Source organism: Ascaphus truei, chromosome 11, assembly GCF_040206685.1.
Source record: "Ascaphus truei isolate aAscTru1 chromosome 11, aAscTru1.hap1, whole genome shotgun sequence".
Classification (NCBI taxonomy): domain Eukaryota; kingdom Metazoa; phylum Chordata; class Amphibia; order Anura; family Ascaphidae; genus Ascaphus; species Ascaphus truei.
In genome coordinates this window covers 53,168,850-53,191,893 of record NC_134493.1, presented here as the reverse complement: position 1 = coordinate 53,191,893, position 23,044 = coordinate 53,168,850, and the positions used below count along the sequence as shown (strand labels likewise).

Below are 23,044 nucleotides of genomic sequence, written 5' to 3'. Positions count from 1 at the left end.
AGACAGGACCCGGAACCTGCCTTACTAAATAATCACTGCAGCCAGGGATTCTGGGTAATGGCATGTGAATGAGCACTCCATGTCAGTTTTTGCTTATTATCCACGTGAATATGGGTCTCTTTTTACAGTAAAGTCTGGGTAAAAGAAATTCAAGGCCAACAGACCTACTCACAGACAGTTGTTTCGATCTTTGGGTTTCACTTGTGAGGCTGGTTGCGGGCCTTGTATTGGTGGTTGTGGCCACATTTAACTCCACAGTAAGTAACCCACAATTATACAATACATTACACTAATAAGGGGCTTATGCCTTTCGAAGAATGATAGAAAAAGATATAAATATTACAATGATGTATGTGACCAGGATAACAAGGGGAAAAGAAAAGGTAGTGTTAATGATCATTTGTTTGTACCCTGTCCTGTAATGAGTGACTGTAAGCATTTTAAAACATTGTTCCTGAATTGAGACATCCACATGGCTTCCTTATACTATTCCAATATTCACCGCCGTCTCCTCCCTCACTAATTTGGTGAGGGTATTGCATAGTTAACGAAGCAGTGACTTAATTCTCTTGAATGGGGGAGAAGCTGAAAACAATCCATTTGCAGTAATTTAGAAGGGAACCCACTTTTAGCTGAGCACTAACAATTTCTCACCGTATTCTGTATATAGTCATTAGTGTCATTCTCAGCTGAAAATCCCCAATAAAGTCAATGGGGATTTACATCCGAAAACAACCCGAATGGACAAGACAGAATAAGGCTCTTCATCCTATATTTACCTACCAATCATCTGTATAAATGTTTGCAAGATGTCTGGTTGCCACGGAGTCACACTGACAATCATCAAATACATTGTTTTTAGTTTTACAAAGAAAATAGATGTACTTTGTGAATTTTGGTTGTAACGGGCTGACTTCAGGGGCCAGTGATGCACGAAGAGGGAATCCATGCACATAGTTGGGTTTTCTCTGTTAATGAGCATTGGTTTGTCTGATTCTTGAGGTGTGAATTGCTTTAAGAGCGATATTCTGCTGATTCTTGAAGAGTTTTGCAATGCTCTGCACTGTCTTGTCGGTAGGGTTAGTAGAGTAATACTCTGGGATCTAGCCATCTCCCTTCTCCCTGCAACTGTTTTTTAATTTTATTTTTTTCATCTTTTGCAACTTCATGTAGAATATGAAAGACTGGCAGTTCTAGGGCATTTGTTTGAATGTATACTAAATAGTTTAATACATACGCGCTGATCTGTTAGAGAAATGATCATCAGTGATGACTCTTGTTGCCCGAAGGGGACAGTGTTATGGCAGACCCCTCGGGCACCAAAAATTAATTCAGCAGTCCAATAAAAATAAAAAAAACATGGCGTGGTTGCAATAACGGTCAGTTTATATTATCTTGATCTATGTCTTGCATGATTTTATTTTTTTAACGGTACGTTGGCAACCTCTTAGTGTGTGGATGGCAGTGGACATCTTAATTTCCCTGGGAGATCAGCCAATGATCTCTCCTGAATGCCACTCCAGAATAATAATAATAATAAAAAGAGTGGCACTGATAAATATAGCACAAAAAGGACTTTATGAGGGTGGAAATAAAGGAAATATACACACATATATATATACAGTGGTCGACAAATCACCAAAAAAATCTACTCGCCACACAAAAAAAATCTACTCGCCACCTAGTACCAAACGTGTGCTGCTTGGGCCAATATTTACTCGCCCGGGGGTTAAATCCACTCGCCCGGGGCGAGCAAATGTATAGGTTTGTCGAACACTGCATATATATAATAAATCGGAAATAGCCGTGTTAGTCCAGTTGCGATAGTGCAGAATAAGTTAGTTTTCAGTATTAGGTGATACCTTTTGTATTTGGACTAACAATTTAAGTCATAGGACAAGCTTTCGAGAGTTCTCCTCTCTTCCTCAGGTCAGCAATACTGATTAACACAGGAATCTATGGTTAAAACAGAGGTTTGGAAAGCAGAAAAAAACAGATGTAGATAAGGTGGGGTGAGAAGGGATGTTTGAAGAAATGGGAAGGGTAATAAAACGGTGACAAGTAACAGCATGGAGGGGAAGGGGATACTGTGGGGGGAAGTTGTGGATAAGAACATTGGCAGAGAGGCAGGCAGGATAATTACAAACAATTGTGATAGTGTGTGAGAAACCCCATATCCGCATTAAGTCCTCTTTTGGTGTCAGAGTCTTATCATTATGAGTTTAAATGTTTCCCGTTCTTGGGTGCTTTTAAACATTCCATTGAGGATTTTTATTTTTAAATCATTTATGGAATAATCTGGCTGTGAGAAGTGATGTCCCACAGGTGAGCAGTATCTTCCTTCTTCGTGGTGGAGTATGGAGTCTGTGCATATTCATTCTGCCTTGAAGTTTTTGGCTTGTTGCAAACTCTGCAAACATATATTCCAAGATCCCACAACCATGGAACACTCAATGTTAAAGGATCATACAGCTGCACATCCAGGAATGTAGTTTATATGATTTAATGCAACAAATGTGACCAAGGATGCTACATTGGGGAAACCAGCCAAAAACTTCAAAGCAGAATGGCAGTGAGCGTGGAACCGGCCGACGGGGGAAGATGAAGAAAATAAAGATTTTGTGCCGCTACTGCTGCTGAAATGTGTGTATGTGTGTGTGTATGCATGTATGTATGTATGTATGTACAATGTGAATAAATAATTTATTAACGTATTTATAACACACACACATACAGGTAGTCCTCGCTATTCAACGTTTCACTTTACAACGAATGGCATATCCAACGCTTTACAATGCAATCCTACGGGCCGTTTTTCGACGCCTGAATGCGTTATCCAACGCTCACCGCCACTGATTAACATGGGACTCACTTTACAACGGTTTCATTATCCAATGCTACTTCCAGAACGGATTCTGTTGGATAACCGAGGACTGCCTGTACACACACATACATACACATACATACACACAAAAAGTGTGCAGCACGTGCGTTTGCTCAGGCGCGCATTGCCGCACACTATATTACAAGCCTTATAATGAAGAACTCATTTATTCTGCACGAATACATAAATATATATTCTCCCTCTACCCCATGCAGTAAGCCAAGGTGTGCTAAGCCTTGGCAATATTAAGTGAAGCTGCATCTAAATGTAAGGTTTAGACGCAGTGAAGTAGGGTTAGGGTGTAAACACGTTTTATGGCCCTTAATCCACATCTGTAATGTCTCGAGATGCACTTTATGGCATTTATATGCAAGGATGTGATCTTGAACATGGCCACTGTGTGTCACCGATGTTCTGCTTTATCATACTCTTCAACTCACATACAGACCAGCTGAATTTACTGTACATATTCTACAGCAGGGAATGTTGGAGCTATCAGCTAATTAAAGTATCTGGCAACTGATTGGATATGAGCATTAGTGGTTTTTGTAGTTGAAAAAATGTCTGAGCTAATGTATATCTAGAACAATAATTCAACTTTAAATAAATAGATGTGAGAATAACCATGTATCCACTTTTGCTTAGTATGCCAGCCATAATTCCTAATAATTTCATAAGAGCAGAGTTTCTTGTTGATTAAAAAAAAAAAAAAAAAATGTACAGAAACTTGGATCCCCCATAAAAATACCAGTGGATCTGATACCTGTTTTATCAGAAAGAGGTTATCACCACTCCTATTGTGTGTGAATGTCTTAAATTAAATATAATATATATTAAAATGCTTCCATATGTGCTTTTCAGTTACTTTGTATCACCTGCATCCTACACTTGTAGATAAACTTACGTGTTCCTATTGCTAGCTGTCATATGTTGTAGGGCCTGCTTTATTTATCACCACATCTAGTAAGAGCCCAAACTCTGAATATAATTGTTCAGGAAAAGTAATTGCGTTTTTTTTTTAAATGTTTTCTTCCATACTTGTTTTGAAAAATAGTTAACATTTTTTTTGTGAATCTGTGAGCTTTATCCAATTAAAGCTGCAGTTCAGTCAATATCCTGCATGTGTGTTTTTTTTTAAATAAATCAGTTCTGTAGTAAGAAAAAATACTTTTAGCATTTTCTGTTTAAAAAAAAAAAATAATAACTTTGAAAGACCAATTTTCTTGTATTCTATTTTAACAAGCATGCTTGTTCCTATAGCAACCATTTACATTCCCCAGATCTAAAGATGTCGCCAAACTTCGCCGATCAATAGACGGAGAACGAATTGACCGGCAGCTATGCAGTTCTTTAGGTAATTAGAGATTAGCCACATGAAACTATTGAAGTAAAAAAAAAAACGGGAGCTTGAACTGCAGCTTCAAGGTCCATGGTGGAAATTGATGTGTGCAAGAGTGCATGCCAGAAATGAGGCCAAACTGGGCAATGTATGAAAACACTTTTCAGACACATTTGGGAGATCTGGATCTCTCCATCTTCTATTAACTTGCTTCTGAGTAAGGGTTTGGGGGTCTTGGAGAAAATTTACAAAACTATACATTTTTCAGCAAGTAACAGGGATTCTCCCATATAGGCTCGGATCTACAATGCTCCGTTAAGTCACTTAACGTGGCGTTAAACTAACTTCACTCATTTACATTAACAGTGTATCTTCAAAGGATAATAACATAATGTTAAGCCATGTTTTCTCCCTTAAAGAGGAGAGCATTGACTATAATGGCCGTCAGTGATAATTACATGCAAATAAGGTGTTCTAGCATCCCCAATCCACTAAAGTCTGTTAAGGTTAACGCAGGGACTTAACATGTTATTTTATTCATACCTAAACTTGGTGTAACTCACGCAGACCCTGAAATAACTATTTTACAAGGTCTGGATGGGTGTAACACCACAGTTGGGTGTGATTTACTGTATCTAACAGTGTTATTTCCTTTCAATATTTCCATCATTGCCCCTCTAAACTTCAGCAAGAGCCCTATTTCTGGATCAGATTAATGCCAAGACTGGCATAACGTCACATTATTGAAAGATAACGCAACTATGCTAAAATATTGTGGCGTTAAGTTAACTCTGCAAATGTGATATTTTTGGGGTGTTGTTTTTGCATATAATTAACATTGAGAAGACCAAGTCGTTAACTCGGGAAACATAAAATCTGATATTGTATGGTAAGGTTGCGTTATGTATGTTGAGGAAAAAAGAGAGATCCAGCGCTCCACGGATTTCAAGATAATGAATTTATTGTGCCACACGACGTTTCGACCAACAGGTCTTTTTCAAGTGACAAGGCCTTATGGGTCAAAGCAGAAGAGCACGTGGATGCCCGCTCGACCTAGGTAGTAAAATAGTGGTATGGGGTAGGTTCACTAGGGGAAATGCAGTAGAGTAAGAGGTCCTGTTGACAGACGCTCTCCTAGAAGGGGAGATGACAGGATAGCCCCAATAGCAAGTACTCCTATGTGCCAGAAAATGACAGTAGTATGGTTAGTAATAGATTGGCTGGGTGGCAGATAGTGCCTAGTAGTTTATGTCGTAACATCTGTAGTAGTATCTCCAGGCGTATTAGCTATGTTAGAGGATGGTCCATATAAAGTAATGTATTAGACTGGTAGATTAGTCAACTTGAGACCAGGCAATGGTCCCCAATGGTAAAGTTAGAAAATGCGAACGGTAGTAAAACTGTTATTTATTAGAACAGCAATAGTAAAAAGAATGGGGACACATAACTTAGAAAGACGGGGTGGAAAATGACATTAATGTAGAAGACCAGTAACTAGGTATTTAAAGGTATTTAAGCGCTTGATGCCTGTCGCGTCCTGGTAATAAGTAAACCTGTGAAAAGCCTGACAGTAGTCCGTGTTTGGCTGGGAATCACTGCAAAGGAGTCAATAGTGATGCAGCCAGAGGGAATAAATTGTAGTTTTATAGCAGCGGATCCCTAATTTATACTGAGATTATCAGGGATACCAGTATGCCATATATATAAAACCCCTATTGGAGGGCAAATGATTCACAGGTGCACTCTCCTATGGGAATAAAGGAGGAGAGGTGGTGGCAAGCTGCATATTCACAAGTGCTACCTGGGTTAAGGGGAATAACATTTACTGAAAGGGTGGTGAAAATACCCCTTGAAAAGAATCGGGAGTGCTAATACCGCTATTGACTCCTTTGCAGTGATTCCCAGCCAAACACTGATTACTGTCAGGCTTTTCCCTGGTTTACTTATTACCAGGACGCGACAGGCATCTAGTGCCTAAGATCTTTATCCTGCGGCTGAGCAGCCATTGCATACCTAGTGACTGGTTTTATACAGCAATGTGTTTTTTCACGCTGTCTTTCTTAGTTATGAGACCCCATTCTTTTGTCCATTGCTGTTCTAATAAATAATAGGTTTAACTACTGTTAACATTTTCTACCTTTACCATTGGGGACCCTTGCCTGGTCTCAAATTGATTAGGGCCAGCAGTCTAATACCTGACTTTATCTGGACCATCCTCTAACATAGCTAGTACGCCAGGAGGTACTACTACAGATGTTACGACATAAACTACTAGGTACTATCTGCCACCCAGCCTATCTATTATTGGTCACACTACTGTCATTTTCTGAGGTGTATGAGTACTTGCTATTGGGGCTATTGTATTATCTCCCGCTCTAGGAGCGCCTCTGTCTACAGGACCTCTTAGGCTGAGTCCATAGAGGGGGAAGCCGCGCTCCTCCACGCTGATGCTGAGGCTCGTCTGTTCGGTCAGGAGCGTTTCAATGGTCTGGCAGGCGAGCCAGCGTGCGCGATCGGGGGAGGGTGGGGGGGCAGGCAGGGCAGTGACGTTACTGGGCCAATAGCCCGCGAAGCGCCGGCGTTGACGTCATGACGCGACTTCACGTTGATTGGGTGTTTCCAGCCGACAGCACGCTGAGAAACAGGCTCTGCTGTCGGCTGAAAATCCCAGCGCCTCAGCACGCCTGCGGACGCTCGCGGGAGCCCCGTCTAAAGACATCCTCATTGAGGATGCAGGGGCTCATCGCAGAGCATCCGCGCGGCTCAGCGCGGCTTCCCCTGCTATGGACGCGGCCTTACTCTTTTACCCCGCTTGGGTCTAGCCAATAGTGAGACTTGAACACTATGAATGATGCTGGCGTCCTTAAGGCCTTCAGTGCCCCAATAACATGATGAAAAGTCCCACCCCATAGGCCTGCTCGATGTACGTCTTGGCCATTTGCTTGTCTTTGTAGGTTCTGTTCGTTACGGGAGCGCTGATCGTGAATTACTCTGAAGGGACTAAGCTTTTACTTCCGGCGACCGGAAGGGATCACGTGGTCGCTCCAAAGAACGTTTACGTGATCTGTCAGTACCGGAGGGTCCATGGCCATGGAGGTTGTAGGTCCCTCTGGAACTGGAGTTTAAGAGGGGTGGTTAAAAATGACATTAAAGGTTCATATGGATCAATTTCATGTAATGAAAAGGGGTATCAAAAATCAGATTAATAATATCTTAAGGATATAGTGTATGCTTTTTGTTTGCAACGGGCCTGACACCAACTACAGGGTTTGAAAACATTACATTTAGAAATGTTGTAAAATATGCAGATTTTGAAAGTAGTAAAGTTAGAATGTGTTACAACAGCAGCCAAAATTGCACTTTTTTCTCTTTTAAAAAAAAAAAAAAAGTATTTAATCTGTGTTTTATTGTACTGTACAATGAGAAGTAAAACACAAAACATTTGAATAAATATGGTAAACTGGGCAACATTGTTATAAGGGGATTTTTTTTTTGGGGGGGGGGGGAATTACATTTTTACCCAGTATACAAATACTGCCTTTCTAGGCACTTGGTACTGCTCAAAGTCCTGATTTTAGAAAGGACTGAAGGAGACATATTGTGCAGATCTTCACACTGCCGGACATGATCCCGCAGGGGGCCTGGGCTTCTAGGCAGCCCCTGTTCTTCCCCACTGACAATACTGCCATTAAACCAGGTTAGAAGTCCTCATGGCGATGGACACCGTGGGTCTGTGGTTATATTTCTTGGGGAGTCCAAAAGTATGTTTTAAAATGTTTTTTTTTTTTTACAGTTTTCAGGTAGAAGCAGCACTTTGTGATTGGCAGTGTGGAGATAAAATCAATAGCGCAGCATATTCCTTTTTGACGAGGGGGCAGCAGTACCAAAGTGGTAAAGCATCTAAGGAAGTGTTTTCTTCTTCACTTGGTTTTGTATATTAGAAAAGTATTTCATCTTCGCTAAAAAAGTATGTTTCACTTCTTTAAGGTTACCTTGCTGAAAGGCATTTCTGACTTATTCTGTCAACTTCTCACATTGGGCTTGTATACAACATTTCCAATTTCTTCCATTTCGGCATCACCATTTATTTCAGTCAGTTTTTTTCACTGATTCCCAGCATTTCAAAGAGAAATTGTGCATCCACAACACCACCCGACCCGTCTTCAAGAGTAATGCCATGTTGACTCAGCACATACAGTCCTCTGCTTAAAGGAGACAGGAGTCTCCTGCCGTGAGCTTTGTTAACCAAGGAAGACTGTTTTCCTGACAATTCACGTTCGCTCTGAGACTTTTGACTAAAATGATCTGGGTGAAGCGAACGCTGTAGATTCCTGTATTTTTTTCCTGCAATTCTTAAATGATTTGTCACAACCCACCACTTGGAAATAATCCTTGGCGTGATCAGGTGGCTGCAGAGCACTTTTTTTTTCTCTTTTTTTAACGTTTATTATATATTTTTTGTTTTATTAACCCACAGGGAGCTGCAAATAAGCATATATTTGTCAATAGTTTGAAGAACCAAACATGCCTTTTAATAAATATAGAGCCCTCTGCAGTCTTTGCAGAGACCTCTGCATTATCTTTCAATGACAGCGTTTATGAAAGAAACTGAGCAGGCCTGCGTCGTTGTTCTTATTATATTATGGCGGATGCGTAACTGCCATGCTCCCACCAGGTGTCGCTCTCTCCTCAGGCTATTTATACACTTGATTTACAACAGGATACTGTATATATGTGCTGGGCACTCGCGTAAGGTCAGACAAGATGGCGGCGTTGGCAATACTGAGGCGTTCTGTTCCCGCCCGGCTCTTGTCAGGTGCGTGTTTTCCCGCCCAAAGACCCGCCACTGTCCGCGCGCTCACCCCCCTCCCCCCCGCCTTGCCGCCCTTGGCGCGTGTCGGTTGCTCCCAGAGGCTATACATGATTTACCCGCGCTGCCTTCGCGCTGCGGGGTCAGTCAGAATCCAGACATAGCCAGTCGGTGTGTCAATGTCAGACAGAGTGGGCGGACATGCTTTGTGTGGGGTGAGGGCCACCCTCTGTCTATAATAAACACTCATGGCTACCAGCCCCCTTATAAAAAAAAAAGGCCATAATGTAGAAAAGAAAGCTTTATGTTACTAAATAAAGACACTGCTTATCAAATGAGTGGCTGTATATGTAAACTTTTATTTACAAGTGCACAAGTATATTCTCAAATAATGTGATAGAAATATATAATTTGACAGCAGATAAGAATCACTTTGTTTTTGTCTCTTGTAAAGTGCAGAGTACACTAAGTGCCATTGTGCGTGCGTGCGTGCGTGTGCGTGTATGGCACTTAGGGGCCTATACAGAGAGCAGCGCTAGAATAAATTGGAGAGTTTAAGAAAAAGTAGCTTTAATGGAGAGTTTTATTCTCCATATGCAGAAATGGGCGAAATACGCTATTTTTTAGCATTACTGCATGTGGATAATTGTAAATGAGGAGATGCGCGCAACTGAAAGGGAAAAAAAAAATCGCGCATTTTTTTTTTCCCCTATAGCCGGCGAGCTCCTGCTTCTTGCCAACTTTAGTTGGCGGAGAAAATTGAAGAAAATCGCGCCAAAAACAGCTGCTAGATGGCGAGCGCGCCTTTCTGAATTTGGATATTTTTCAGAGTGGCGAGATGTAGTTTCTCGCCAGCCGCGCGGCGAGATTTTCAAATAGAAAAAAAAATGGCGCTTTTTTCCTACCTCGCCATTTTCAGCTGTTTTTTTGCGCGATTTTCGCCGGAAAATGGCGAGATTGTAAATAGCGCTGCTCTCTGCATGAGGCCCTCAGTGTACTCAGCACTTTACAAGAGACAAAAACAAAGTGATTCTTATCTGCTGTCAAATTATATATTTCTATCACATTATTTGAGAATATACTTGTGCACTTGTAAATAAAAGTTTTACATATACAGCCACTCATTTGATAAGCAGTGTCTTTATTTACGCCGGGTATATCAGCTAGTTTAGTAACATAAAGCTTTCTTATATAACACACACACACAAGTTATGGTGGGTAAAAAAGTGACAAAAACCCTCCACAGTAAAGCATATATCAAATGGAAATATTAGTGTATGCTCATTTGCAACCCTGCCTTTCACCATTATCACCCAAGGGATTATGGGAAATTACATGCAAATGAGCACACCGTGCTACCCTTTGCTTCAAAACCATATAACATGGTCCCCTGTAAGCTTTTGCTTGCTGCATTTCACAGCTTTGAGCACAGCCTGGGTTAAGATGCATAGCCAGTAAACCCACCCACAGACAGCCGTCTCGACCTTAATGGGTCTCATCAGTGTGGGGTTGGTTATACTGGCTTTGCAAAATGAAGCTTGTTATATGGTTTTGAAGCAAAAGGTGGCACTGTGTGCTCATTTGCATGTCATTTCCCAGAATACCTTGCTGTCGAAGCGCTGTATGCTGGGTGATAATGGTAAAAGGCGGGGTTGCAGACCTGTCTAAGACATGCAAATGAGCACACAGTAATATTTCCATGTGATATATATTCCCCCCTCTCTAGTCTGCACATTTTTCTATATGTTGGCAAACCCTAGACCAGCAGTTTATATTTTTACAAATCCCTCTTTATAATTGAACGTCCTATTGTTTTGTAGAATTGAATAGTGATTACGTACCTGTTTTTTAAATTGTAAACATGAAGTAGTTTATGAGGCCGCGCTTACAGTGCCGGCGACGTGACCGATGACGTCGCCACTAGCGAAAGTTATAATCGAACTTTCAGCGACGTCGCTGGCGACCGGGTCATTGATTGGTTGACAGACAGTCTGTAAAAAAATCAAATTTAACCCGCTTCCAAATTTTTGGTTGCGCCGTCACGCTTACTATAAGCGCTGGCGACGGAATCCATTTTGTTTTGGAGCGGCGTCGCAGTCACTATAAGCGCAGCCTAAGACTTCTGCAGGGGGTAATTGGCATAAAAGCAGCCTGGTGACAGGCAAGTGGAGACAACAGTTTGGGCAAAACCCAATGTTAACAAACAAATATTTGTAGAGGCAGAGTGTAGTGAGGCCGAATCCTGTGTGTTGCGACAGTAACCTGGACTGTGCATAGGGGTTATAAATGTCCCTGTGTTTCCCAGCTTCGTTATATGCCCGCAGCACCCTGCTGGCATCATGGCAGGACCCTGGCAGCTGTCGGCACTTCAGCAACAATAAGATTATTGTAGAGTTGGATGAAGCAACGGGTAAGACTTGGGGGAGATCTGGCCAAATGTGATTTGGTGACTCGCAAACAATGGTGCATCCTCAAAGGTTTTCTCATTATCTGATTTCACTTCAAATACATTCAATATTAGCCCTCTGGAGTTACAAAATGAGCCAGGGTTTAAGGATATCCCTGCTTTATCACAGGCAGCTCAATCATTTTGGCAGCCCCATCAGTGCCGAAATAGGGATATCCTTAACTGGTCTGTCGGTAACCCTCGAGGACCAAGTTGGAGCATGACTGCATTATGCCCTTTGCATTTGTAGAAGTTCATTAATAAAAGCGCAAGACCCATTAATGATAATTTAATAAGAAGTCTGGAAAGGACCTTCAAAGGTCAAAGATCAGGGGTGGGCAACTCCCAGTCCTCAAGGGCCACCAACAGGTTGGGTTTTAAGGATATCCCTGCTTCAGCACAGGTGACTGTTATTGATTGTGCCACCTGTGCTGAAGCAGGAATATCCTTAAAACCTGACCTGTTGGTGGCCCTTGAGGACTGGAGTTGGCATACGCCTACTGCAGACTGTTCTCTTGTCTTGAGGCAAGAACAGCTACGTACATGATTTCCATCTCCAACAGATAATCTAGTGATGGTGACCCCACAGTCACACTATGTAGCCTGGCCTAATGTTTCGGGACCTTTGTAGGTTCTCCATTTTCCTTGTAGCAGCCCCTGTAATGTCATTGACTATGATCACAAATAATATTATTTTTATTTAGCAGTGTGATCGTTGCTGTTGTACATCAAAAGTCACTACCTTGGATTGATTTATAAATGATTTCTAATGCAGTTTAAAGCAGCGATCCCCTCCATTTTGTGTATTTACTTTACAGCATTGGGACCAGGGGATGCTCCAGAGCTGAAAAGCTTTTTTTTTTATTAGCTCCGGGAACCTTGTACTTCCGAAAATATTTATCGTTTTTTTTTTTTTTTTTTTTTGCCGGTGGTCATCTGGACATTTTAAGATGGCCGACGCAGTCATCTAGTAGGAAGCCGTGACTTCCCATTGGCCTGAAGGACCCTCAAGGCCATATTGATTTCCCTATATTTAGAAAAAAAAATGGCAACTACATCGGTAGGTATCCCGGGAGCTTAAAAAAAATAACTGTTCAGCCATGGAGAACCTCCCACCCTGTCAAATTAACATGAACAAAAAGCATTGTTGCTACTTGTGAACAGGGGAAGTGAACACATCTCTGGTACCTAGAGTTTTGATGGCAACGTCTGTGAATCTCTGGTCCCTGCTCAATATGCTGCAAAGTTATGTCCTGCAGGGGAAGAGTTTCCGTCCCATTCAGACTACGATCTTCCTCAGCGAAGGGAATCCAGCTTCACAGTATGTTGAATAAGGGGCTTGTGAGCCCCCCATGTCCAGCGCTCGGGTTACTAGTGGGGCTTCCCGGTATGTTGAATAAGGGGCTTGTGAGCCGCCCATGTCCAGCGCTCGGGTTACTAGTGGGGCTTCCCGGTATGTTGAATAAGGGGCTTGTGAGCCGCCCATGTCCAGCGCTCGGGTTACTAGTGGGGCTTCCCGGTATGTTGAATAAGGGGCTTGTGAGCCGCCCATGTCCAGCGCTCGGGTTACTAGTGGGGCTTCCCGGTATGTTGAATAAGGGGCTTGTGAGCCCCCCATGTCCAGCGCTCGGGTTACTAGTGGGGCTTCCCGGTATGTTGAATAAGGGGCTTGTGAGCCGCCCATGTCCAGCGCTCGGGTTACTAGTGGGGCTTCCCGGTATGTTGAATAAGGGGCTTGTGAGCCCCCCATGTCCAGCGCTCGGGTTACTAGTGGGGCTTCCCGGTATGTTGAATAAGGGGCTTGTGAGCCCCCCATGTCCAGCGCTCGGGTTACTAGTGGGGCTTCCCGGTATGTTGAATAAGGGGCTTGTGAGCCGCCCATGTCCAGCGCTCGGGTTACTAGTGGGGCTTCCCGGTATGTTGAATAAGGGGCTTGTGAGCCGCCCATGTCCAGCGCTCGGGTTACTAGTGGGGCTTCCCGGTATGTTGAATAAGGGGCTTGTGAGCCCCCCATGTCCAGCGCTCGGGTTACTAGTGGGGCTTCCCGGTATGTTGAATAAGGGGCTTGTGAGCCCCCCATGTCCAGCGCTCGGGTTACTAGTGGGGCTTCCCGGTATGTTGAATAAGGGGCTTGTGAGCCGCCCATGTCCAGCGCTCGGGTTACTAGAGGTGCCAAGCTCTGTTGATCAAAGGCAGCAACTTGGGCCTCCTCACTGATAAGCTGCCTGTGAAACATAAGGCTTTGTCTGTCTCAGGGGTGGCGGTGATGAAGATGAATAGTCCCCCAGTGAACAGCCTCAGCCTGGAATTCCTGACAGACTTCTCCATCAGCATTGAAAAGCTGGAGATGGACCGCGGCTGCCGGGGACTCATCCTTACCTCCGTACGTGTGTATATCTGCCACTCGCTTTCCAAGGAGCGACACGCCAGACAAAATCTTACACTACAGCTACAAATATATTACAGATATTAATGATAAAATACATTATGCAAATATAACATTTAAAAGATAACCAGGCCTATGAAATGAAGTACTTTACATTTTAAAGAAAAAGGGCCAACATAATCGTGGCAGCATTTCAGAGTGCGGCTATCTTTAAAACACTCCGTTGTTTGTATTTTACAGTACATGTGAATGCAGGAGACTAGAAGAAAATACAATGTTATATTATCTTTTTGCTTACTTTTTACAATAAGGATGCAACCCTTTTTTTTTTTTTAACTAAGGGCTTCATGCAGAGAGCAGCGAATTTAAAAATTGGAGAGTTTAATAAAAAGTAGCTTTTTTGGAGAGTTTTATTCTCCATATGCAGAAATGTGCGAATTTTGCAATGTTTGGCATTAATGCGTGTGGCGAGTTAGAATTGGAGAGATGCGCGCTGGTGAAAAAATGGCGAGATTTGAAATAGCGCTGCTCTCTGCATGAGGCCCTTAATTTTATTTGCAGTTTCAATGGGATACAGAAAATAAAAAAGGGAACATTCAGGACCACATCTAGCAGTTTTCACATTAAATAACATACCGGCCAATCTAGCCAACCTTTCCGGTAATAACATACAGGCCAATCTACAATCCAGGCGATTCAGAGGATGCAAACCGTTTGATGTCCAAAGCGGCCTAGAACTCATAGCAGAGCAGTCCCTCCAAGTTATATCTGCACTTGTTAGTTTATGTTAGTATTTTTGTTTTTATCATTTCGTGATCGTGTATATTTAACATTACATTTGTTGGGATCCGCTTAATATTGCCCTCCCATCTTCCCCCTTTTTGTTTTAGGATGTCCCCAGGATCTTCTCTGCAGGGCTGGACATCATGGAGATGTACGGGAAGAGCGCAGAGCACTACGCGGCGTTCTGGAGAGCTGTGCAGGAAATGTGGCTGAGGGTGTACGGGTCCAACATGGTGACAATAGCTGCTATCAATGCAAGTGCCACTTAGCCTGTGACCAGCGGGGTCAGCGAGGAGCCATGTGATTGCAAATGGCTGGAAGCAGTGTTGATGTTACACAGTTAAATGTTCATTAGATACAGGAGTCTATAGTTCACTGATTTTCAGTCTGTGTCCATGGGGGTTCCCTGAGAAACAATTGGTAACGGCAGATATTTTAACACCGTATTTTACTTGATATGGATGCAGGATATTATGACGTAGCAGGGGTACTTCATTGCTCGTTTCCTAGAGACAGATCAGGCAGGGGTACTTCATTGCTCATAGCAGGGGTACTTCATTGCTCGTAGCAGGGGTACTTCATTGCTCGTTTCCTAGAGACAGATCAGGCAGACCTCTGATGGCGAGATCAGTCTGACCGAAACGGGACCCCTTTCTACTTCTGTTCGTGCCACCCAGCCCTGATCGCGGCCATACGATCCCTGAGGCATGCCACCAGACCAATTTTTTTGCAAAATATAATAATTCAAATACGTTGTTACATAGTAGGTGAGGTTGAAAAAAGACATACGTCCATCAAGTTCAACCTGTGCTAAATTTAAACGACAGATACTTTAGCCTATATTTGTACTGAGTGGACAGCCAGTTTGAAGCAGTCTCCTCCACTAATGTTTCAGGCATCCGAGGGCCTGGTTGGTCAGTCACGTGATCGGCCCCGTGTAATCAAATGACCCAGAAGTGCTGGGGGTCCTGGTGACACTCCCCCAGGCACTCAAAAGGATAGTGAAATAGGTGAACAAAAGAAAAGTGCGCAACAACAATATATAAATAACGTGATGAATGTGATACAATTAAATAGGTGACCTTGTGTATAGTATGAATATTTATGGAGCGTCTGCAGCTGTGACACCAGGGATGGCTCTGGTCCCCCCTAAATGCACACAAAAAAACAAAAAACACAGCGCACAACGCTCATAGTGCATTAAATGATATCTTTAGTAACCAAAATAAGAAGGTAAGTATTGTGCGTACATAAAACAAAATTTAAACAAGCATTTCAGGGTTATTGTTACCCAAGCACCAACGGACGCCTGTGATGGTCTCGTGGCTCTCTCCTTCTCACTCCAACAACCTCGATGTAGGGCCTGGAAAATCTCCACTCCAAACGCTGGTGTTTTGGCCTCTCGCCTTAGGGAAAGGCTAGTGCAGCTTCAGCAGTCCAGAAAAAGACCTCCGCTTATATGCGTTGTGCCCGTCACTGCATAAATCTCGTGTATAACGGAGCAGCGGAGTACACGCGGTTTTGCGTCCTGGTCGAGAGCTTCTTCCGGGTCTGTGACGTCACAAGATCGCGAGACTTCGTCGCAAGTCTGCAGGACACCGGATCAGTTTTCTGGGAGTGCTGGGATGTAGTGGGTTCGCAAATGTCATCAATCCTACGCGTTTCGAAACCACAGAGGGTCTCTTCATCAGGGAGCTCTCGACCAGGACGCAAAACCGCGTGTACTCCGCTGCTCCGTTATACACGAGATTTATGCAGTGACGGGCACAACGCATATAAGCGGAGGTCTTTTTCTGGACTGCTGAAGCTGCACTAGCCTTTCCCTAAGGCGAGAGGCCAAAACACCAGCGTTTGGAGTGGAGATTTTCCAGGCCCTACATCGAGGTTGTTGGAGTGAGAAGGAGAGAGCCACGAGACCATCACAGGCGTCCGTTGGTGCTTGGGTAACAATAACCCTGAAATGCTTGTTTAAATTTTGTTTTATGTACGCACAATACTTACCTTCTTATTTTGGTTACTAAAGATATCATTTAATGCACTATGAGCGTTGTGCGCTGTGTTTTTTGTTGTTTTTTTGTACTCAAAAGGATAATTGAGCTTCTTACATCTGACCCTGATCCATTTTTTAAAAAAAATCTTTTATTGGGTTAACAAGCATTAAACAACATTACAATACAGAAAAAACAATAAGAAACACAGAAACATACTTTTACACAATTATTTTTAGTATTGCTCATCATACTTAAATATAACTTCAAAATTCAACACATTAACACAAATAATAAAACACAGATAATCGCATTTTCAGATTAACATCAAAGCTATCACCACCCAGCCTCCTAACAGAATCTGGCATAAGATTCGACCCTGATCTTTTAACGCCACCGCAGACCCGGCAGATGAATTGACACACTCCATTTATTGCAGCAAACTTTGCTATGTCTCATTGCTTCCAGCATCTCCTACCCGCTCCAACAAAACGCTCCACATATCAGTCCTGTTTGTGGCTCAGAGTTTTTTTTTTCTCTCCTGTGTTCAGGGTTCGAGTCCTGCTGGTGGCTGCCTCATGGCTATGTGTTGTGACTACCGGGTAATGGCGGACAATCCGAAGTATGGCATCGGCCTGAACGAGACACAGCTGGGCATAGTTGCACCCTTCTGGTAAAGCGGGCATCCTGACTCATTCACATTGAATGACGGCTACTATGACTCCAAGCCTAGGCTACCAGGCCGGTTATTGTATGTCTTAAGGTCAAACCTATTCCCTAAGAGTGAACCTTTTGTCACATTTCTGAGCCGGTAACGCAGCAAGGGCGTTGATAACAGACAATCCAGAAATAGCCTTTCCTATTGTTTTGTATACAGTAATTATAGGTGTAGCATGTAGATTCAGTGTATTAATATGCAGGTAACATAAAACAATCCACGCTTCAGGCACACTGCAATTAAACGTGTACGGGAATGTGTTTGGTAAACAAAACAAGGGCAGAATTTGACATATACATTTTTAGGTAACTGAATCAGGCTAATAACGTTCCAGAGGGAATCATAATCCGTTTTACCCTGCATTCGTTAAGAGAGAAAATGTTTAAGCAGAGGAACTAGCAAAAGACAAAATTAAATTGATTACTTGGCTTTAGTATTTAATGGATTTTTTTCTCACTACACAATCCATTGTTACACTAAAATAATGTTTTTGCTTCTGTTTGTGTTCTGTTGTACAGTTGATCTCTGAAGCAGGTCAAAGTAGATGTTTGCTTGCAGCGCAGTCAGTCCTACGTATGTAATAAACCTCCCGGGGATTCAGAAGCTAAGAGTAACCAAACAGCAAGAACTGCAAGTCCTTGTTAGTAGTTAGTTTATATTTCCCACGTTACACGGGCCAATAGGAAGCCGTGACGTCGTCGCCCGTCTAGACTCCCTATTGGTCCGCATAACACAGTATTGAAACCTCTATGAAGAACAGGCGCAGCACCTTCCCCAGTAAGCATCTTGGGAAGCAGGCGGGCCCCAGAGCTGAAATTAACACGGTTCAACCCAGAAGATCCTTCCTATACATGTTGGGGGGAAAAGGGGAGGCTTAGAGTGAATTGTTGCCCTAATATTTGCTGATACTAGTGTATTGAAGAGTAGCTTTGGTAAATATGAATACACGCCATCTGTCCTGTTCCAGGTTTAAGGATACCATGTTGAGTGTATTAGGTCATCGTATGACTGAGCAATCCCTACAGCTGGGGCTGATGTATCCCGCTCCGGACGCGCTCAGGATAGGCCTCGTGGATAAGTTGGTGCCGGAGGATAAAGTACAGAGCACAGCGTCCAGCATCATGGCCAATTGGCTCGCTATCCCAGGTGAGTGTGAGAGAGGCTCACAAGTCCAGGCTCACAAGTCCAGGCGGGCCAATGTGTGAAAAAAATTGTTGCTCAGATTTTTTTTGGGGGAAAAATATTTTTGTTTCAGAATATTTAAAAAAAAATTCAGAAAAATTCAGATTTTTCAGATAGTCACATTTTTTTATTTATTTTTTCTCCTGAATATTCACTCATTTTTGAATTTGCAAAAGGAATTTATTTTTATTTTTTTATATACCGTATATATAAACGCCACCGGTAGTGATTATTTTAAAACTTCAGCGACTGCTAATATATTCAAAACTTTTGCGAAGAGTTTGCCCATCCCCACTTCCACGCTTTGTGTCCTGTTGTGTACTCCTGCGCTGAGCCAAATAATGCAGGTGCAATTATTTCTTTAATTCCTCTAACCCAGCGGTTCCCAACCATTATTACATTGTGCTCCCCTCGCAAGAAAAGATTAGTTCTGTAAACCCGTCATTTTAAGAAATTACCAGTGGGGTCACAAACACAGCTTCTAAATGCTTAGCGGGTAGGCTGATGAAATGATATTGAGTTACGGGAACGCTCAAAGTCCTAGTTTTTTTTTTAAATTAGACTGTAAGCTCCTCGGGGCAGGGACTCCTCTTCCAAAATGTTACTTTTATGTCTAAAGCACTTATTCCCATGACCTGTTATTGATATTATCTGTTATTTATTTGATTACCACGTGTATTACTACTGTGAAGCGCTATGTACATTAATGGCGCTATATAAATAAAGACATACAATAAAAACAATGTCTGTTGAATTTCCCAAGAGAATCGCTTACTCTGTCTTCTTCTGCTCCATCTCCGCTAAACTTCAAACACCCCAGTTACACTTTTACTTAAAGTAGCAGTACCTGCTGACCACCATTATTTTCCATTTCTTACTTTGAGATCTCTTCTTGCCCTTCCCAAAGCTGTTTTTATTTTTTAAATAATAGTACAGTACTAACATGAGTTGAACTCAAACAGGCTTCTGGAGGGGATTTTTGCTTTAACACCTTTGGGCGCACCAAGACATAGCTACTACTTCTTGGGGTTTGGCATTTCGGGGGGCCCATGACGTAGTAGCTTTGTCCAAAAATCCCGCTAGTTTTGCTAGGAGAGCGCATAACGCGGTCTGCACTGATCAGGAACAGAAGGGGTCCAATTCGGTCCTCCTGGGTGAAACGATCGCGTGATCAGAGGGACCGTGGCACTCTGGTCCCATGGCCATTCCATCACTCAAAGAGTTTTACAGATATCTTCTCACCAATAGATTTATTGTAATGTTCTCGCCGTCGCCGGCAGGGCTGTGCAAAGCAATCAAATTCCAGACCCCTTCTGGTGGTAAGAAGCTCATCGTACTGTACCAATTTATACTTAGGCACAGAGCAAGCAAAAGGGGGTCACTACACTGTTCAAAGTCATTGGGTATGCACTGTGATGTTTTCTTTGATCATCTATTGCTCTTTGTTTTAACGAGTGCCAGAGAAAACGCAGGCATGCTGTTTTTTAATGTCGCTAATCAGGGCCCGGCCTAACGCTGACCTCTCTACTGTCCCACAGACCACGCCCGCCAAATCACCAAATCCATGATGCGCAAGCAGACGATAGAAAGACTGGTGAATCACCGGGAATCGGACACCAACAACTTTGTAAGCTTCATTTCGAGAGACTCCATACAGAGGTCCCTGCAGATGTACATGGAGAGACTGAAGCAGAAGAAATAATAGGATGATGGGCGCTAGCGGGGTGCTGATGTTTGGACAAAGCTATAGACCATTAAAATGCTAGTAATAAGTGTAACAAAATCTATACCTATGACCCAGCAGCTCACAACCTTCACCCTTTTTTACACTGTGCTCCCCCTGCTAGAAAATATTTGTACAGCGAACCCCTAATTAATCTTATTGCGACCCATCAGACTGTCGCTAACATACTGTGACAGATCCCAAGCAGTATTGTGTCCTGAGCATGTGGGGGGGGGGGGACGGGGACACCAGCTTAATAAGACCCCAAACTGCCCCTCAATGTGTGCAGGAAGTATGGGCGGATATAGCTGTCACTCACTGCGGGAGCTTCCAAAGTCACGTCCCACAATGCCTTTCCACTGTGGATTCAAAGCATTGTGGGTAGCGACTTTGGAAGTTCCTGCTGTAAGTCACACGCTATGGTGCAGTTAGGGGCCCTACTAAGGGCACAGCCCCCACACGGGCTCAGAAACGCACTATACTGCCTGGGATCTGCCATTACAGACTTTTTTGTGGGTCGAATCCCTTGCAGACACCTCACGAACCCCTGTTGGGAATCACTGCCTTAAACCTTACACTACTAGAGATCTCGCGTACTATTGTCTGAACGAGTCTGACTGTGAAATGGCTGAAAATCGTGTATGTTCTGTAATGTTGTCACTGTATGTAGATAACAACTGACATTAATTACTCCACACCATTATATACGGGTAGCGGCTAGCTCAGTATTTGATGCATTTTTTGGTAAGCAGAAAGTTGTCTTTAAAACAGCCAGATGTATTCTTTCTATCAGTAAAATAAATATATATTGTGACAATTACATTTATTGTAAATGAATGTGAACTTGTGTCTCGATCAATGCGTTAAAAAGCAAAGCACAAACATGAAATGCACAGCAGGGAATGGCCATTTAAATCCCCAATTAAATGGCAATTTGGCGTGTGGAAGTGTGAATTAATATTGCTGTAATATCCGTTTTTTTACTTTTAACCCTTTAAAAGCGGAAGTCCGTGCTTATTTTTTTTATTTTTTATATTATTCCTTTTAAAATTCCAACGCTCCATTCAGGAGATATAAGCGTTTAACATATTAAGTGCCTGTGAGGTTAAAATGGAGCTCTCAAAAAACTTCTATTATACATTTTTTTTTTTTAATATATAAGTATTCAGATATAGTCCTGATAATGTCTTGATTATGCACCTCACTCAGGACGAGTGTTTTATTTATCATTATTATTATTTTATTTTTTTTTAAACGCCAAAACGTCCGTCTTTGAAAATCCCCCAAAAATCTCCATTTAAAGTCTGGGGATTTTAGGACGAAAACGTAGCGAACGTCCACTATGAGAGCTATCCATTAGGGTGGGAAAGCGCTGTTTGGGTTGACATGAAGCAGTCTGTGCTGGTCGCCATTTGTGCCTGCATTTAATTTTTGTTTCCGTTAACAAATTTCCCACCGCCCTTTCAAACCAGTTTTTTATTTTAAAATCTTCGTTAAACTCCTTTATTTATTTTTTTCTGGTGGGGATTGCTGCTTTTAAATGGGAGTCGCTATATAATAGTGACCCGATTGGCACTATCACAGTAGACTGAATCTCCCTCTTTATCTTGAACTTTTTGGTTTATGACCCAGAAACTCGTTTTTTAATTTTTATTTAATTTCAGGTCAATATATACGGATATACATTTTTTTTTTTCCCCTGCATTAGTGGGTGCTAAATCTTCTCAGACATCCACAATAGTGGGAAGCAAATAAAAATACCACTTGTGAGCACATTCACAGGTCTGCAACACTGCTTTCCCCCATCTCTCTTGGCATACAATGCTTACACTGCAGTCAGGGATTCTGGGTAATGACATGCATAGTGTGTCACTCTGAATTTTTTTTTTTTTTGTCCATTTTAATATGGGCTTCTATAAGCATATATCTGCTGTATTACACAGCTTTTGAGCACAGTCTGGGGTAAAGTGCACAGGCAGTAAAACCTACTCGCACAGCTGTTTCAACCTTTTGGGTGCCATTGGTGTGAGGCTGGTTATACTGGCTTTGCATCGTGAAGCAGGGATAGATTTGAACCACACATTAAATAAATGATGCTGGATAAAAAAGTGACAAATCCCCCTCCACCGTACAGTGCACAGCAAATACAAATCCCACCAGCTTTGTGTCTGGGGGCCCAGAAAACCGATTTTCTAATTGTCGCAGAGCTCTTGTTCCATCCCGTGATTTACTCGTAGTGAACCGCGGAGTTTTTCTCCTGCTGCCCTTCTCTGGACAGGTTTTTTTTTTGGTTTCCCGCATGACAAAGGCCTGCGAACGCTCTCATTAATGTAATTTATTTAACCCCTTTCAAATTTCTCTTGCAGAAGTCCTACATTTGTACTGCAGAATTTCCCCAAAATAATTTCATACGGTCGGACATTTAGTATATGTAAGATTATCATTCATATGTATTATATTGTAATTAAAAAAATTAGGTTTGATCGGTGTAGAAGAACAGATGCCACCTGAAATTATTTTGACAAGCAAAGATTCTTCTTTACGAAAGTCATATGTCACGTATAAGACTTATTCTCACAGTAAAAGAATCTTCGGTAGATTTTGTTACATAGGAGGTATATTTAAGTCGAGAAATAAGGTTAGAGTTATACAGTAGCGGGATTACAGCTGTGTTCAGTTGTGTGAGGAAGTGCCAGTGAGTGACATAATATTGGGAAGCTGATGCAATCATTTCTGATGAGCAGGAGTTCCTTCTATGTACATAAGGTGGCATGGCATAGTGTTG

General features: G+C 42.5%; 1 protein-coding gene and 1 pseudogene across 1 annotated transcript; one reads left to right on the top strand and one right to left on the bottom strand.

The window, feature by feature from the left end:
* Positions 1 to 7,642: 7,642 nt before the first annotated feature.
* Positions 7,643 to 8,686, bottom strand: LOC142463502 (iron-sulfur cluster co-chaperone protein HscB pseudogene; annotated as a pseudogene).
* A 241-nt stretch (positions 8,687 to 8,927) lies between these two features.
* On the top strand, positions 8,928 to 21,079 carry ECI1 (enoyl-CoA delta isomerase 1). The gene is made up of 7 exons (XM_075566344.1): positions 8,928 to 9,039; positions 11,339 to 11,443; positions 13,735 to 13,862; positions 14,756 to 14,902; positions 17,188 to 17,309; positions 18,322 to 18,500; positions 20,075 to 21,079. Exons 1-7 carry the CDS (start codon positions 8,988 to 8,990, stop codon positions 20,236 to 20,238), a joined length of 897 nt encoding a protein of 298 aa, XP_075422459.1. The 5' UTR covers positions 8,928 to 8,987; the 3' UTR covers positions 20,239 to 21,079.
* The last annotated feature ends 1,965 nt before the right edge of the window (positions 21,080 to 23,044 follow it).

Coding starts and splice junctions, on each gene's coding strand:
- ECI1 (XM_075566344.1), top strand. CDS start 8,988: ATGGCGGCGTTGGCAATACTGAGGCGTTCTGTTCCCGCCCGGCTCTTG. Junction 17,310..18,321: donor GGCATAGTTGCACCCTTCTG/GTAAAGCGGGCA, acceptor GTCCTGTTCCAG/GTTTAAGGATACCATGTTGA. Junction 18,501..20,074: donor CAATTGGCTCGCTATCCCAG/GTGAGTGTGAGA, acceptor ACTGTCCCACAG/ACCACGCCCGCCAAATCACC.